Consider the following 17,126-nt stretch of genomic DNA (forward strand, 5'->3'; position numbering starts at 1 on the left):
TCTGCATTAATCAGAAATGTTGTTAGATTTGGAGCACAGGGAGAACAGGGGATGTTGTCGACCTTGTAATGCCAGAAATAAAGGGGGAGTTAGTCCTTTTGTTGCTATACTCCTATATTACCCACAGCACAATCCTCCTTCAAACTCCTCATTTAACCCTATCAACATGTCCTTCTATTCCTTTCTTTCTCCCAATGTGCTTCATGCTGTTTGTCTCAACTATTCCAACAGTAGCAAATTACACATTCTAGCCACCAGCTGGATAAAAGAATTTCTTCTGAATTCTTTGCTCAATTTATGTTTATGCACCCCCCCCCCCCGGGTCGCCTCAGGCTCGCTCAGCTCGTTCTCGTCTAGGGGGAGCAGCCTTCGGCCCCGCCAAACTGGGTAATCAGCTGGTGTGGATGCTGTGTGATGTCCCCGCCTCGCCCAAAAATAGACAGTACCCCATATGTGATTAAATGAGTACAATTTATAAAGGTTACTATAACTAAGTGATTAATAACGATACAGTATATATGAAGGAAAAACAATAAAGAAAAGGCGCCAAACTTATCAAAGTCCAAACCACTTCGTGCACAACCGTTGGAGCTCAATTACTGAAGTCTTCTGGCCACCATTCGATCCCCTCCGAACTCCTCGACTCGCAGCTCAGGACCACCTGAAGTAGTCAACCAAGCACATCTATCTTTGTCGCCTCTCCTCGGGGTACCTCCTGGCCTCAGACCCCCGCTTGGGGTCCGTTCCTCGCCCAGTTTACAGCATTGCGTCCTCTCTCTCTCACCCCCTCGCGCCAATCTCCCCAAAAGCCCGCCAACAATAGCTTACAGACTCAGAAGAAAGAACAACATTAATCCCAATTGGTTTACAAAGGAATACAATTCTCGTTATCAGTAAATTTTAACCCAAACAATCTTCCAGCACTCTCTCGCAACAAAGCATTCCTACTTTTAACAAAACAAAGATGCCATTTTGATTAACATACGCAGTAACAAAGAAAAAGAAGAAACCCCCTTTACACTTATAACACCTTTAATAAAGCCAATTTAAATACCTTACCTAGAAATTCTTCCTTCTGCATTTCAAGGACTAATTATTTTCTCTATGTGATGTTTACACATTTTCTTAGGCTAAAGGAACTGACTATTAATTAGCAGTCCAGGCAGCATCTGTGAAAAAGAGTAAACAACCAACATTTTGGGCCGAGACCCTTCGTCAGGACTGGAAAGAAAGATGAGAAGTTAGAACGAAGGGGTAGGGGGAGGGGAGAAAGAAGTACAGGGGTGTAGGTGACAGGTGAAACTGGGAGAGGGGAGGGGTGAAGTAAAGAGCTGGGAAGCTGATAGGTGAAAGAGATAAAGGACTGGAGAAGGGGGAGTCTGATAGGAGAAGATACAAGACCATTGAAGAAAAGGAAGAGGGAGGTGATGAGCAGGTAAGGAGATGAGGTGAGAGAAGGAAACGGGAATAGGAATGGTAAAGAGAGGGACGCAAATACCAGAAGTTTGAGAAACCAATGTTCATGCCACCTGGTTGGAGGCTACCCAGAGAGAATATAAACAACACCTATATTCCAGCAACACACACAAAATGCTGGTGGAACGCAGCAGGCCAGGCAGCATCTATAGGAAGAAGTTCAGTCGACGTTTCGGGCCAAGACCCTTCGTCAGGACTAACTGAAAGGAGAAATAGTAAGAGATTTGAAAGTGGGAGGGGGAGATCTGAAATGATAGGAGAAGACAGGAGGGGGAGCGATAAAGCTAAGAGCTGAGAAGTTAATTGGAAAAAGGGATACACAACTGGAGAAGGGAGAGGATCATGGGATGGGAGGCCTAGGGAGAAAGAAAGGGGGAGGGGAGCACCAGAGGGAGATGGAGAGCAGGCAAGGAGTGATAGTGAGAGGGGCAGAGAGAGAAAAAAAGGGAAAAATAATAAATAAACAAACAAACAAATAAATAAGGGATGGGGCAAGAAGGGGAGGGGTGCATTAATGGAAGTTAGAGAAATCAATGTTCAACACCTATATTCCATCAGGGAGGAGCAACACTTTATATTCTAGCTGGGTAGCCTCCAACCTGTTTACTCTTTTCCATAGATGCTGCCTGACCTGCTGAGTTCCTTCAGCATTTTGTGTGTGTTGCTTGGATTTGCAGCATCTGCAGATTTTCTTGTCTTTGACTATTGACTAGAAGTGGAAACCCCTAATGCAATCAATAGACAATAGAGACAATAGACAATAGGTGCAGAAGTAGACCATTCAGCCCTTCGAGCCTGCACCGCCATTTTGAGATCATGGCTGATCATCTACTATCAATACCCGGTTCCTGCCATGTCCCCATATCCCTTGATTCCCCTATCCATAAGATACCTATCTAGCTCCTTCTTGAAAGCATCCAGAGAATTGGCCTCCACTTCCTTCTGAGGCAGAGCATTCCAGACCCCCACAACTCTCTGGGAGAAGAAGTTTTTCCTTAACTCTGTCCTAAATGACCTACCCCTTATTCTCAAACCATGCCCTCTGGTACTGGACTCTCCCAGCATCTGGAACATATTTCCTGCCTCTATCTTGTCCAATCCCTTAATAATCTTATATGTTGCAATCAGATCCCCTCTCAATCTCCATAATTCCAGCGTGTACAAGCCCAGTCTCTCTAACCTCTCTGCGTAAGACAGTCCGGACATCCCAGGAATTAACCTTGTGAATCTACGCTGCACTTCCTCTACAGCCAGGATGTCCATCCTTAACCTTGGAGACCAAAACTGTACACAATACTCCAGGTGTGGTCTCATCAGGGCCCTGTACAAATGCAAGAGGATTTCCTTGCTCTTGTACTCAATTCCCTTTGTAATAAAGGCCAACATTCCATTAGCCTTCTTCACTGCCTGCTGCACTTGCTCATTCACCTTCAGTGACTGATGAACAAGGACTCCTAGATCTCTTTGTATTTCTCCCTTACCTAACTCTACACTGTTCAGATAATAATCTGCCTTCCTGTTCTTACTCCCAAAGTGGATAACCTCACACTTATTCACATTAAATGTCATCTGCCAAGTATCTGCCCACTCACCCAGCCTATCCAAGTCACCCTGAATTCTCCTAACATCCTCATCACATGTCACACTGCCACCCAGCTTAGTATCATCAGCAAACTTGCTGATGTTATTCTCAATGCCTTCATCTAAATCGTTGACGTAAATTGTAAACAGCTGTGGTCCCAATACCGAACCCTGTGGCATCCAACTAGTCACCACCTGCCATTCCGAGAAACACCCGTTCACCGCTACCCTTTGCTTTCTATCTGCCAACCAGTTTTCTATCCATGTCAATGTCTTCCCCCCAATACCATGAGCTTTGATTTTACCCACCAATCTCCTATGTGGGACCTTATCAAATGCCTTCTGAAAATCGAGGTACACTACATCCACTGGATCTCCCCCGTCTAACTTCCTGGTTACATCCTCGAAAAACTCCAATAGATTAGTCAAGCATGATTTACCCTTGGTAAATCCATGCTGGCTTGGCCCAATCCTATCACTGCTATCTAGATATGCCACTATTTCATCTTTAATAATGGACTCTAGCATCTTCCCCACTACTGATGTTAGGCTGACAGGTTGATAGTTCTCTGTTTTCTCCCTCCCTCCTTTCTTAAAAAGTTGGATAACATTAGCCATTCTCCAATCCTCAGGAACTGATCCTGAATCGAAGGAACATTGGAAAATGATTACCAATGCATCCGCAATTTCCAGGGCCACCTCCATTAGTACCCTAGGATGCAGACCATCTGGACCTGGGGATTTGTCAGCCTTCAGTCCCATCAGTCTACTCATCACCGTTTCCTTCCTAATCTCAATCTGTTTCATTTCCTCTGTTACCCTATGTCCTTGGCCCATCCATACATCTGGGAGATTGCTTGTGTCTTCCTTAGTGAAGACAGATTTAAAGTACTTATTAAATTCTTCTGACATTTCTCTGTTTCCCATAACAATTTCACCCAATTCATTCTTCAAGGACCCAACATTGTTCTTAACTATCTTCTTTCTCTTCACATACCTAAAAAAGCTTTTGCTATTCTCCTTTATATTCCTGGCTAGCTTGCGTTCGTATCTCATTTTTTCTCCCCGTATTGCCTTTTTAGTTAAGTTCTGTTGTTCCTTAAAAATTTCCCAATCATCTGTCCTCCCACTCACCTTAGCTCTGTCATACTTACTTTTTTTTTTAATGCTATGCAATCTCTGACTTCCTTTGTCAACCACTGTGGCCCCTTTCCCCCCTTTGAATCCTTCCTTCTCCGGGGGATGAACTGATTTTGCACCTTGTGCATTATTCCCAAGAATACCTGCCATTGCTGTTCCACTGTCTTTTCTGCTAGGATATCCGTCCAGTTAACTTTGGCCAGCTCCTCCCTCATGGCTCCATAGTCTCCTTTGTTCAACTGCAACACTGACACCTCCGAGCTGCCCTTATCCTTCTCAAATTGCAGATAAAAACATCATATTATGATCACTACCTCCTAATGGCTCCTTTACTTCAAGATCGCTTATCAAATCCTGTTCATTACATAACACTAAATCCAGAATAGCCTTGTCCCTGGTCGGCTCTCGTACAAGCTGTTCCAAGAATGCATCCCATAGGCACTCTACAAACTCCCTATCCTGGGGTCCAGCACCAACCTGATTCTCCCAGTTCACCTGCATGTTGAAATCCCCCATAACTACTGCGACATTACCTTTGCCATCTTCTTCCCCATCATCCTCCAGAATCAAAAGCACATAGCTTTCTCTGGAGGGAAAAATAAATGCATTTTTGATAGTATATCTTGACGTTTGTCCAAGTTGCAAAATTTTACAATTTGCTATCTTTTACTTTCTCAAATGTCTTGCAGGTGTTTCTGAGTACAAGAAGGGGTACCTGGGTAATTAATCGTGTGGCTGAAAGAGGATACCCTATGGACATGATGTATAACCGTCGCATTTATAGCCTGCTTTTTTCACCTTTAACTGCCTCACTAATGCAGAGAAAGCTAAACAATCGATTCGATCATGCAAACTATGGTTTGCAATCTACCCACAGGTCTGTAATACCGGGCAGCTTTCTGCTCATGGGGCTAAACTTTGTGATGCAGATTCATCTTCATTTTGCTTTAAACTGCTCTTAGAAACCTCACTTTGTCCTCGTCCTATTTAAATGTGCTTTAATGTCACACTTTATTTGTTCATTCTCATGTGAAACATTTGGGAATGCTTCAAAGGCTATAGAATTGCAAATAAAACAGAAAATGTTGGACATAATCACAGTATCAGCCAGCATCTGTGAAGAGCGAGAAACAAGAGATAATATTTCAAGTAACACACACAAAACGCTGGAGGAAATGTACAGTCGACGTTTCAGACTAAAACCCTTTGGCAGGACTGAAGAAAAAAAGCTGAGGAGTAGATACTTCAAATCAGCTCTGTGTACTTTTATATCTTTTTCTGGCCAAATGTCAGTCAATCTCAAATTAATCTGTCTTCTGCTCCATTTTATAGCAGATGGTTCAACCCTTGAACAAACCTCTGGGTTTTCTCTTTAATGGTCTAATATTGCTTTTAAGTTGTGCTCCCTTGAACTGGTTGTCTCCAGCAGAAGGAATTCCCATGAACTGATAACCAATCATTGACCTGAAAGATGAGACCTGACGTTTTGGCCCAAAATGTTAATAGTTTGCTCTTTTCCATAGATGCTGCCTGGCCTGCTGAGTACCGTTGGCACTTTGTGTGTGTCACTTTGATTTCCAGCGTCTGCAGATTTTCTTGTGTTTGAGTTTAACTCTTGTTTCTTTCTCCACATTTGCTGCCGAAGCTGCTAGGCATTTTCTATTTTATTTCAGAGTTTTTGGCATCTGCACCATTTGAGTTTGGTTCATAAAATTGCTGTAGGTTGTAATGATAAGCTTTTATTTTTAACTGTGAGTGGGCAGAAGTTTGCTATTTTTCAGTGACCGGCTCATTGTGACAATTGCTTTCATCTTACTTATTCTTCCCTACCTAATTTCCCAATTTTCTGGTGTATATTTGTTCTATACCGGAGCAAACTAACCCAGATCCCGAATGTCGTCCAGAAGCAAGGGTCATTGGAACATGGAGCAAAGACCAAGCCAGTACTCACACATGTGTTCAATTTCTATGCCATGGCACCCAAGCTACTTTTCCTTTTTTTCCTATCTACTTCACTACTGCACATCTTAGCATCACCTTTCCCTTGATTCTGATCAGGCTCAACTTACTTTCCATACAGGTAGTTGTGGACGTAGTTACTTATTTATATGCTTTTATTTTGTAAGGGTTTTCTCTTTTACCAGATCAATGCAGCACTTGAATTTTGCATTCATTGCCCAAAATGGTTATTCTCCACTTCTGATCATCTATTAGAGTGTATAGTCTAACAGCATCTCCAGTCTATCGTATATCAACTTCCACACTTCTGTCACTGTTGCATTATCCCTATGCTCTATCCGCTACTAGTTTTCACCAATTGGGAGAATCCCATGAAAGGACTCGCCTTCCCAATATAGTCCAATAATAAAGTCCTTTTGCTTTTGATTATCTCATGCTGATTTTATTGTATCAACCATCTGTGTCAATTCTGAAAGATTAACATTAATGCCCTAAAATCAGTGCAGATGGGATGTTCTCTCTTTTTTTTTCAGTTTATACAGCCAACATCCAGCAGTTAATGATGATTTGCCAAATCGCATTTTATCCGGACGTGTTCTTGTGAAACCTAATGTGAAGCAGTTCACTGAATCAGCAGCCATCTTTGAAGATGGTACAGTGGAAGATATTGATGCTGTTATTTTTGCAACAGGATACAGTTTTGCTTTCCCATTTCTGAATGAGTCTGTCATCAAAGTTAACAGAAACCATGCCCTTCTTTATAAGAATGTCTTTCCACCTCAGCTGGAGCAGCCGACTCTAGCCATCATTGGTCTTATCCAGACATTTGGATCCATTATACCAGTATCTGAAATGCAGGCTCGTTGGGCCACAAGGGTGCTTAAAGGTATGCAGGCATTTTTTGAAAATATCAGTAACAAGCATTGTATGCATTTTTCATTGATAATATGCAATATACATATTTTCCATTGGTTGTTGAGATGATATAGTTATGGGGATATTTTATTGCTGCACTCAAAAGTTTCCATCTACTTCAAAAGGGCATCAGTCATACAGTGCCCAAGAAGAGCAGGGTAAGCTGCCTCAATGACTATGAACCAGTAGCGCTCACATCCACCGTGATAATACGCTTTAAGAGGTTGGTCATGGCTAAAATTAACTGCTGACCGAGCAAGGATCTGAACGCAATGCAATTTGCCTATCACTACGAAAGGTCTGCTGTAAATGCAATCTCACTGTTTGTCCACTCAGCCTCGGACCACCTGGACAACAACAATACCTGCATTAAGGCTGATGTTTATTAACTACAGCTTGGCATTTGATACCATCATTCCATCAATACAATTCAACTGGCTTCAAAACCTTGGGCTTATGTACTGCAACTTCTTCACCAGGTGACCACAGGCAGTGCAGATCAGTAATAATATCTCCTCCTTTCTGACAGTTCTACTTGCTCTACCCTCGGGGCTGTATGGCTAGGTGCGACTTAAATGCACCTATAAATTCATCAAGAGCACCACTTGTTCCAGAATCTCAGATAGTGATGAGGAGGCACGCAGGAGCAAGACAGATGGTCTGGTTAGAGTCGCAACAACAATCTTGCCCTCAACATCAGCATTACCAAGGAATTGGTTGTCTCTTCAGGAGGAAGAAGTCACGGGAGCACACGATTCTTACTGTGGGATCAGTGGTGGAAAAGGTGAGCATCGACATTACAGAGGATCTGTCCTGGGCCCACCATACTGATGCAGTCACAAAGATGGCACGTCAGCGTTTATACTTCATTACGAGTATGAGGAGATTTGTTATACCACCAAAGACTCCTAACAAATTTCTACAAATGTACAGTGGAGCATATTGTGAATGATTGCATCACACCCTTGTATGGAGGCTTCGATACACAGAATCAAAAGAGGTTGTAGACTCCAGCAGCTCCAAATCACCCTACCATCAAGGACATCTTCAAAAGGTGGTGCCTCTAGAAAGCAACCTCCAACATTATGGATCCTGAACATCTGGGACAGGCCCTCTTCTCATTTCTATCATCAGGGAAGAGATACAGGAGCTTGAAGACCCACGCTCAACATTTTAGAAACTGTTTCTTTCTCTCCGATATCAGATTTCTAATCAGACCCTGAACACCACCTCACTAATCCTCTTTTGCACAGCTGGCTTATTTATTTTATTGTAATTTACAGTAATTCTTTATGCCTTGTGCTGTACAGCTGCCATAAAATGACACAGTTCATGACTTTGTCAATGATCGTAGCCCTGATTTGATTAATGAGCAGTTCCTCAGATGACCTCTCAGATTAATAGATGTGGTTGTGGTTGCTATGATAATAAGGAAACCATCATCTTTAATTTTTTTTCTCTCTGAACGTACAGCTCTCTGTGTTGGGGAAATTATTTCTCCCCTTGTTTGAGTCCAATTATGAACTGTTACACATTTGAGAAGGCAAGGCAAAATTTAGTAGACAAAGGGATTGAACGAAGGATTCTGATCTGGGCAGCCAGGACATTGCCTATCAATTTTCTTTTCTGATTTATTTCACGTAATTTATGTGTTTAATTATTTAGAGAATTGTGAGTTATTTAGTAAAAATTATTGAATACTTTGTAATATGTTAATTTTTCTGTACTTTATGGACGGTGAAACACAACCACAAGCAGTGACGTTGAAATTGGAATTGGTTTATTATTGTCATATGTACTGAGGTACAATGAAAAGCTTGTTTGGCATATCATTGACACAAACCAAATCATTACACAGTGCATTGAAGTAGGACAAGGTAATTCAGTGGTGGTTTGGACATCCTGCAAGCTTAGTGGCTGCACAGGAATGGGGGTGAACTGGGTGTTGTAGGACCTTGCTGGCTGCTAAAGCCATCCTGTCAGCAGCCAGTCACTTGTGGTACATAGGACTGCTCTGTATTATCAGTGAACTTAGGGCAACAGATTCCTTCCACATTTAGCGCTGTACTACGTTTAAGTTATTCACTGAGGTAAACCCCATTCTCTAATGTTGTATTTTGTGTTGTAGGCTCAGCTACACTACCCTGTGCTAACAGCATGATGGCAGAAATATTGGAGAAAAAAGAACAAATGGCCAAAAGGTATTAAAAGTTCAAAATAAATTTATTATCAATGTTACATATATGTCACCATATATGGTATTACATAGTATTGTACAAAATTGACAGCACAGAGATTGGTTATTTTATTCAGCTGGAATACTGTGGCATATAATTTTCACCCAGAGAGTAGCCAGTATAGTGGAATGAACTGCCAGAAAAAGTAATTGAAGTAGGTAAATTGACAGCATTCAAAAACCCCTTGGACAGGTATGTGAAAGGCAGTGCTTAGAAAGAGATGGGGTAAATGCTCAGTTAACCATGTTGGTCACTGTTTCCTTGCTCTGAGACCCTAAATGACCTTTTGCCAACTCTCTTCAATCTACCCTGTCACAATATTCTTCATTTTTCAAAGAAAGGTTAAAATAATGTAGCAAAAATTTCACTACTTCAAGATAAATTGTTAATATAAAATCAAATGTAAATATAAGCCTCTAAAATCAGGATTAAGTTGTACCTCAGGGCCTGGCCTATTAGCTCCCTGTCTGCAAAGCCATTTTCCAATTCTTTCTTTCTTTCTTTTTAAATCTTTTCATTAATTTTCAAATACATAGGCATAGTTACAATATTAATACAGAGAGATTGGGAATACATAGTTGGTAAACAATATATATGAGTATAAGCTATAAATAACCCAGGTGTACTAAGCCTCCCAAACTCTAGATGTATTAAACATGATAGAAAAAAACATATCGAGAAAAACCCCCAAATTAGAAATCAAAAAAAATTTAAACTAATTTAAACAAAACTAAGCTAAACAAAGCTGGGCTATTATATTGCATCGGATACAGTCAATAACTCCGCTCCTCTATCCAAATATTTAAGGATAATAAAAAGGATTCGGAAAAGGTCAAGTTACATCATATGAAAGTGTTGAATAAATGGTCTCCAAGTTTCTTCGAATTTAACCGAAGCGTCAAAAGTGACATTTCTGATTTTTTCTGAATTTGAACAAGATATAGTTTGGGAGAACCATTGAAATGTAGTAAGAGGATTAATCTCTTTCCAATTCAATAAAATGGATCTTCTGGCCATTAATGTGACAAATGCAATCATCTGACGAACTGAAGTGGATAGACAACTATGTTCCACCATTGGTAAGCCAAAAATTGCAGTAATAGGATGGGGATGTAAATCAATATTCAAAGCTGTTGAAATAATCTCAAAAATGTCTTTCCAATATTTCTTCAAAAGAGGGCAAAACCAGAACATATGAGTCAAAGAGGCTACTTCCGAATGGCATCTATCACAGGCAGGATTTATATGAGAGTAAAAACGAGCTAGCTTGTCTTTCCAATTCTTTTAGTGTGTTTTATTTTATTACAGGTGAGACCTCAATGTAAATTGTTACTAGACTGTTTTATCCCTCTTTCTGTGACCTATAAGACTTTGACCATTATTTCACTGTTTATATATCCCCAAAATGTTCTCGCAATGAAGTTCATATAATGCTGGGGCTGACTACTTGTTGTGAGTGAGTCAATTCGTTCTCACTGTCAACAACTGTATTGATTACTATGCGAGCTTCCAGCTGGGTAACTGCATTATTGAGTGTAATCCTAAGCCAGTAGACAAATATGGTTCTCTTATTTGATTCTGAAGTTGCACTGAGAACATTGAATAAGAACAGGGGATAGTCTCAGACATGATGGCAACATCACTTGCTTCTCAATCTCTGTCAAAGCTCATGCAGCAAGGGTGCCTTTTGCAGTGGAAACTGATGCTATCTCTGTTACAGCACCCCATTGTGAGAATTTTGCCTATCAGGGAGTTGGTTTTGGTAAATTCAAGGCAAAACCAGATTTGTAAAGCAGAAAGTACTTAAAATACAGAGAAGGTTAAACAGAACCTAGAGATTCCTCGAGTAATACAGCTCACAAATATACACTTTAGCCCAGTAGTCCATAGTGATCACAGTGTCCTCCCTGCAAGTCCCAGTTCTCACATTCACCCCATAACCCTCCATGTACATATCCAAATGCCTCTTAAGTATTGCAGTTGAACCCGTTATAGAAGGAAACTTCTACCTCTTCTGGTAGGTGAAACTTCTAGCTCTTCACCAAACTGAAGAGCTAGAAACATAGAAACATAGAAAATAGGTGCAGGAGTAAGCCATTCGGCCCTTCGAGCCTGCACCGCCATTCAGTATGATCATGGCTGATCATCCAACTCAGAACCCTGTACCTGCTTTCTCACCATACCCCCTGATCCCTTTAGCCACAAGGGCCATATCTAACTTCCTCTTAAATATAGCCAATGAACCGGCCTCAACTGTTTCCTGTGGCAGAGAATTCCACAGATTCACCACTCTCTGTGTGAAGAAGTTTTTCCTCATCTCGGTCCTAAAAGGCTTCCCCTTTATCCTTAAACTGTGACCCCTCGTTCTGGACTTCCCCAACATTGGAAACAATCTTCCTGCATCTAGCCTGTCCAATCCCTTTAGAATTTTATACATTTCAATAAGATCCCCCCTCAATCTTCTAAATTCCAGTGAGTATAAGCCTATTCGATCCAGTCTTTCTTCATATGAAAGTCCTGCCATCCCAGGAATCAATCTGGTGAACCTTCTCTGTACTCCCTCTATGGCAAGAATGTCTTTCCTCAGATTAGGGGACCAAAACTGCACACAATATTCTAGGTGCGGTCTCACCAAGGCCTTGTACAACTGCAGTAGAACCTCCCTGCTCCTGTACTCAAATCGTTTTGCTATGAATGCCAACATACCATTTGCCTTTTTCACCACCTGCTGTACCTGCATGTCCACTTTCAATGACTGGTGTACAATGACACCCAGGTCTCGTTGCATCTCCCCTTTTCCTAATCGGCCACCATTCAGATAATAATCTGTTTTCCTGTTCTTGCAACCAAAGTGGATAACCTCACATTTATCCACATTAAATTGCATCTGCCATGAATTTGCCCACTCACCTAACCTATCCAAGTCACCCTGCATCCTCTTAGCATCCTCCTCACAGCTAACACCCCCGCCCAGCTTCGTGTCATCCGCAAACTTGGAGATGCTGCATTTAATTCCCTTGTCTAAATCATTAATATATATTGTAAACAACTGGGGTCCCAGCACTGAGCCTTGCGGTACCCCACTAGTCACTGCCTGCCATTCTGAAAAGGTCCCGTTTACTCCGACTCTTTGCTTCCTGTCTGCCAACCAATTCTCTATCCACATCAATACCATACCCCCAATACCGTGTGCTTTAAGTTTGCACAATAATCTCCTGTGTGGGACCTTGTCAAAAGCCTTTTGAAAATCTAAATATACCACATCCACTGGCTCTCCCCTATCCACTCTACCAGTTACATCTTCAAAAAATTCTATAAGATTCGTCAGACATGATTTTCCTTTCACAAATCCATGCTGACTTTGTCCGATGATATCACCTCTTTCCAAATGTGCTGTTATCACATCTTTGATAACCGACTCTAGCATTTTCCCCACCACCGATGTCAGACTAACCGGTCTATAATTCCCCGGTTTCTCTCTCCCTCCTTTTTTAAAAAGTGGGGTTACATTTTCATACGAAGTTTCATACGAAGCAGAGAGGTTCGGCTGAAAGGTTGCTAACAGTAATGCAGTTTCTCTCCGCAGTTGCTGTTAATCCATTGATGATTTTCAGCAGTTTTCTGTTTTCTAACTATAGCCATTTGCATTGTATTGTTTTTGACTTTAATTCCCTTCTGTTTCTCTTTCCATGCAAAAGATACGTCAGCTCCCAAAGGCACACCATTCAAGTTGATTTCATACCCTACATGGATGAGATAGCTGAGCTGATCGGTGTAAAACCCAACATCAGGCACCTCCTCCTCACTGATCCACAGCTGGCATTTCAAGTTTTCCTTGGCCCCTGCACATCTTTCCAGTTTCGATTGACGGGACCTGGAAAATGGCCAAAAGCCCGGGAAACCATCTTGACACAGTGGCACCGCACCATCAAGCCCACTAAAACGCGCGTGGTTCGTAGTAGTCAGCAAAATGCCTCTTGGCCAATCCTGCTGAAATTCTTGCCTGTACTGGTGGCGCTCTGTGCTGTTTATCTAATTCTCTATTAGTCAGAAGTCCAACGAGGAGTTCAGCTCGGCTTCTGTTGCCAAGCCAAATATCAATGGAGATTGTTTCGCATCCAATCGTTTCAAATTAATTGTAACTAATTATGTTATTGATTACACTTTGAAAGAACTCAAGTGCCTTGAATGAAACAAACCTGAGGTTTGGTTCTATTGTTTATATTGAATGGAACATCTTGCCAAGAAACAGTCTTTGCTCATTCTATGAGCAAAATGTGCCTTTTTTTCATAATCACTAATTTAAAAAATGTCCTTTTATCATTCAGGAACTGTATGTATATAGCTGGGCATTTAAGTAAATGTGAATCATATAGGCATCCGTTAGTCTCGTAAGACCATGAACTTGCGCCTTGTAAGGTTTCCAGGGCGGAGGCCTGGGCAGGGTTGTATGGGAGACCGGCAGTTGCCTAAGCTGCAAGCCCTCCCCTCTCCACGCCACCGATGTTGTCCAAGGGAAGGGCATTAGGACCCATGCAGCTTGGCACCGGTGATGTCGCAGAGCAATGTGTTGTGAAGTGCTTTGTTAAGTATGTTGTTAAGTGCTCACAACAAGTTGCCTCAGCTGAGGCTCGAACCAGTGACGTTCAGGTTATTGGTCCGATGCCTTATCCGATGCCACGCGCCAACACTATGAATCAAATGTTATTTTAAAATGCTCAGACAATGCTAACTTGGATGACTGAGGGATCTGCACTCCATTTTGAGTTTGCAATTTGGAAATGAAAGAGGTGAAAAAGTGTGATCTCATCTGACTATGGGAAAATACTTCTTCACAAAAGTTGTGCGTTACCCCAGAAGTGGAAGTTAGTAATCTTGTATCAAAATCCTCAGCTTGGTATTGTTGGCTACGCTTAATTATCAAATTTAAGGCTGAGGCATGATCGATCAGTTCTTCTCACACCCTGACCAATATTCTTCACTCAACTAATGGCAAATAATTCAGTTTTATCCTAGAAATTTCTGTTGTATTTGGAGGGATCTACCTGTGATTTTATTAAAAGTAGGAATGCTTCTTTGTTGCGAGAGAGTGCTGGAAGCTTGTTTGGGTTAAAATTTACTGATAATGAGAATTGTATTCCTTTGTAAACCAATTGAGATTAATGTTGTTGTTTCTTCTGAGTCTGTAAGCTATTGTTGGTGGGCTTTTGGGGAGATCGGCGCAAGGGGGTGAGAGAGAGAGGACGCGATGCTGTAAACTGGGCAAGGAACGGACCCCAAGTGGGGGTCTAAGGTCAGGAGGTACCCCGAGGAGAGGAGACGAAGATAGATGTGCTTGGTTGATCACTTCGGGTGGTCCTGAGCTGCGAGTCGAGGAGTTCGGAGGGGATCGAATGGTGGCCAGAAGACTTCAGTAATTGAGCTGCAACGGTTGTGCACAAAGTGGTTTGGACTTTGATAAGTTTGGCGCCTTTTCTTTATTTTTTTTTCCTTCATATATACTGTATCGTTATTAATCACAGTTATAGTAACCTTTATAAATTGTACTCATTTAATCACATATGGTGTACTGTCTGTTGTTTTGGGCGAGGCGGGGACATCACACAGCATCCACACCAGCTGATTACCCAGTTTGGCGGGGCCGAAGGCTGCTCCCCCTAGACGAGAATGAGCTGAGCGAGCCTGAGGCGACCCAGGGGGGTACAAGTATATTACTATTTATTTGTGTGTTGTGGAGAACATTCTGAGATATTTACCTAATAATATTCAGACTTTCAATTATCAGAAAATTCTTAAGAATATTTTTTATAATTGGGGTAAATTGATAGCTGAAGTTTATGCAGGCTACCTATTCTGTTTGTATGCTTGCAGAATAAACATATTTGGCTTCGGTTCTCATGTTTACATACATTTAGGGGGTGATTCAATCTGTAAATGTTGACCCAGAGAAGTACACAGATGCAGCTGATTAGGCAAACAACAAGGATTGTGAAATGGATGAATTGTGGCAGTGTGGCTACACGCAGCACTGCAATAACAACACGGAGTCGGTGAGCTGCAGTTGCAAAAGAGATTTATTCAAACTTCGCGGCCTCGCTTTAAAGCCTTCCTGATCCCACCCTCCCCGGGATTCACAGTCCCGTCCCGCGCGCGGGCTTTTCCCCTTGCTGGTGAAGCAGTCTTGGCGCCCTTTTTGGGACCGGCCTCTATGCCGGCGCGCGCCATTTTGTGAGCCGGTTCGAGTGCGCTGGGAAGTGGGTCGCCACATAACCCCCCCCCCCCCAGAACCGGCGATACACCCCCCAATGTCCACAGTCTGGGTCGGACTCTGTTTGGGAGGTCTGCCTCTGCGCCGCGGTGCCGGAATCTCAACCGGCTGCGCCACGTCCACATGGGCCGGTTTGAGTCGGTCCACTGTGAAAACCTCCTCTCTCCCCCCAATGCCTAGCATGAATATGGACCCATTGTTTCTGATCACTGTAAACGGCCCCTCGTAGGGCCGCTGTAGCGGTGTCTGATGTCCGCCCTGTCGTACAAAAACGAACGTACGGTTTTGTAGGTCTTTGGGTACACAGGTCGGGTTCTGCCCATGCCGCGAAGTGGGTATGGGGGCCAGGTTACCGAGCCTCTCGCGTAGTCTGCCCAGGACTGCTGCGGGTTCTTCCTCTTGCCCCCTTGGGGCTGGTATGAACTCTCCTGGGACGACCAGGGGTGCGCCGTACACCAACTCGGCCGACGAGGTGTGCAGATCCTCTTTGGGCGCCGTGCAGATTCCGAGCAGGACCCAGGGAAGCTCGTCCACCCAGTTAAGCCCTTTGAGGCGGGCCATGAGAGCCGACTTCAGGTAACGGTGGAAACGCTCCACCAGTCCGTTCAACTGTGGGTGGTAGGCAGTTGTGTGGTGCAGCTGTGTACCCAAAAGGCTGGCCATAGCTGACCACAGGCTGGAGGTGAACTGGGCGACTCTGTTGGAGGTAATGTGGGCCGGTACACCAAAGCGAGATACCCAGGTGGCAATCAGTGCCCAGGCACAAGATTCGGAGGTGGTGTCGGTGAGCGGGACCGCCTCTGGCCATCTTGTGAACCGGTCCACGATAGTGAGGAGGTGCCGCGCTCTGCACGACACTGGCAGGGGGCCCACGATATCCACATGAATATGGTCAAAATGCCGGCGGGTGGGGTGGAACTGCTACGGCAGAGCTTTGGTGTACCGCTGCACCTTGGCTGTTTTGCAGTGCATGCATGTTCTGGCCCATTCACTGACCTGCTTGCGGAGTCCGTGCCAAACGAACCTGTTGGCTACCATCTGGACAGTTGTCCTGATGGAGGGGTGCGCTAAGTTGTGAATGGAGTCAAAAACGCGCCGCCGCCAGGTTGCCGGGACGACGGGGCGGGGTTGGCCTGTGGTGATGTCACAGAGTAGGGTCCTCTCACTTGGGCCTATGGGAAGGTCCTGGAGCTGCAAACCGGAGACTGCAGTCCTGTAACTAGGGATCTCCTCGTCTGCCTGCTGCGCCTCCGCCAGTGCTTCATAGTCTACCCCCTGGGACAGGGCTTGGATGTTAGGGCGGGAGAGGCCACGACATTGTCCGTTCCCGCGACATGTCAGACATCCGTCGTGTATTCGGAGATGTTGGACAGATGTCGCTGCTGGCGGGACGACCAGGGATCGGACACCTTCGTGAATGCAAAGGTAAGCGGTTTGTGGTCCGTGAACACGGTGAAGGGCCTACCTTCCAAGAAGTACCTGAAATGCCGGATTGCCAGGTATAGCGCCAACAGTTCCTGGTCGAAAGCACTGCATTTGAGCTCGGTGGT

General features: G+C 43.5%; 1 protein-coding gene across 1 annotated transcript in view; it reads left to right on the forward strand.

The window, feature by feature from the left end:
• LOC140737392 (flavin-containing monooxygenase 5-like) overlaps positions 1 to 14,824 on the forward strand; it is a 34,153-nt gene extending 19,329 nt beyond the window's left edge. The window contains exons 5-8 of the mRNA XM_073063873.1: positions 4,887 to 5,074; positions 6,690 to 7,042; positions 9,200 to 9,272; positions 13,007 to 14,824. Of these exons, the coding sequence (XP_072919974.1) occupies positions 4,887 to 5,074; positions 6,690 to 7,042; positions 9,200 to 9,272; positions 13,007 to 13,355 (963 nt within the window). The 3' untranslated portion in view covers positions 13,356 to 14,824. The remainder of the gene's footprint in view (positions 1 to 4,886; positions 5,075 to 6,689; positions 7,043 to 9,199; positions 9,273 to 13,006) is intronic.
• The last annotated feature ends 2,302 nt before the right edge of the window (positions 14,825 to 17,126 follow it).

Source organism: Hemitrygon akajei, chromosome 12 (assembly GCF_048418815.1).
Source record: "Hemitrygon akajei chromosome 12, sHemAka1.3, whole genome shotgun sequence".
Classification (NCBI taxonomy): domain Eukaryota; kingdom Metazoa; phylum Chordata; class Chondrichthyes; order Myliobatiformes; family Dasyatidae; genus Hemitrygon; species Hemitrygon akajei.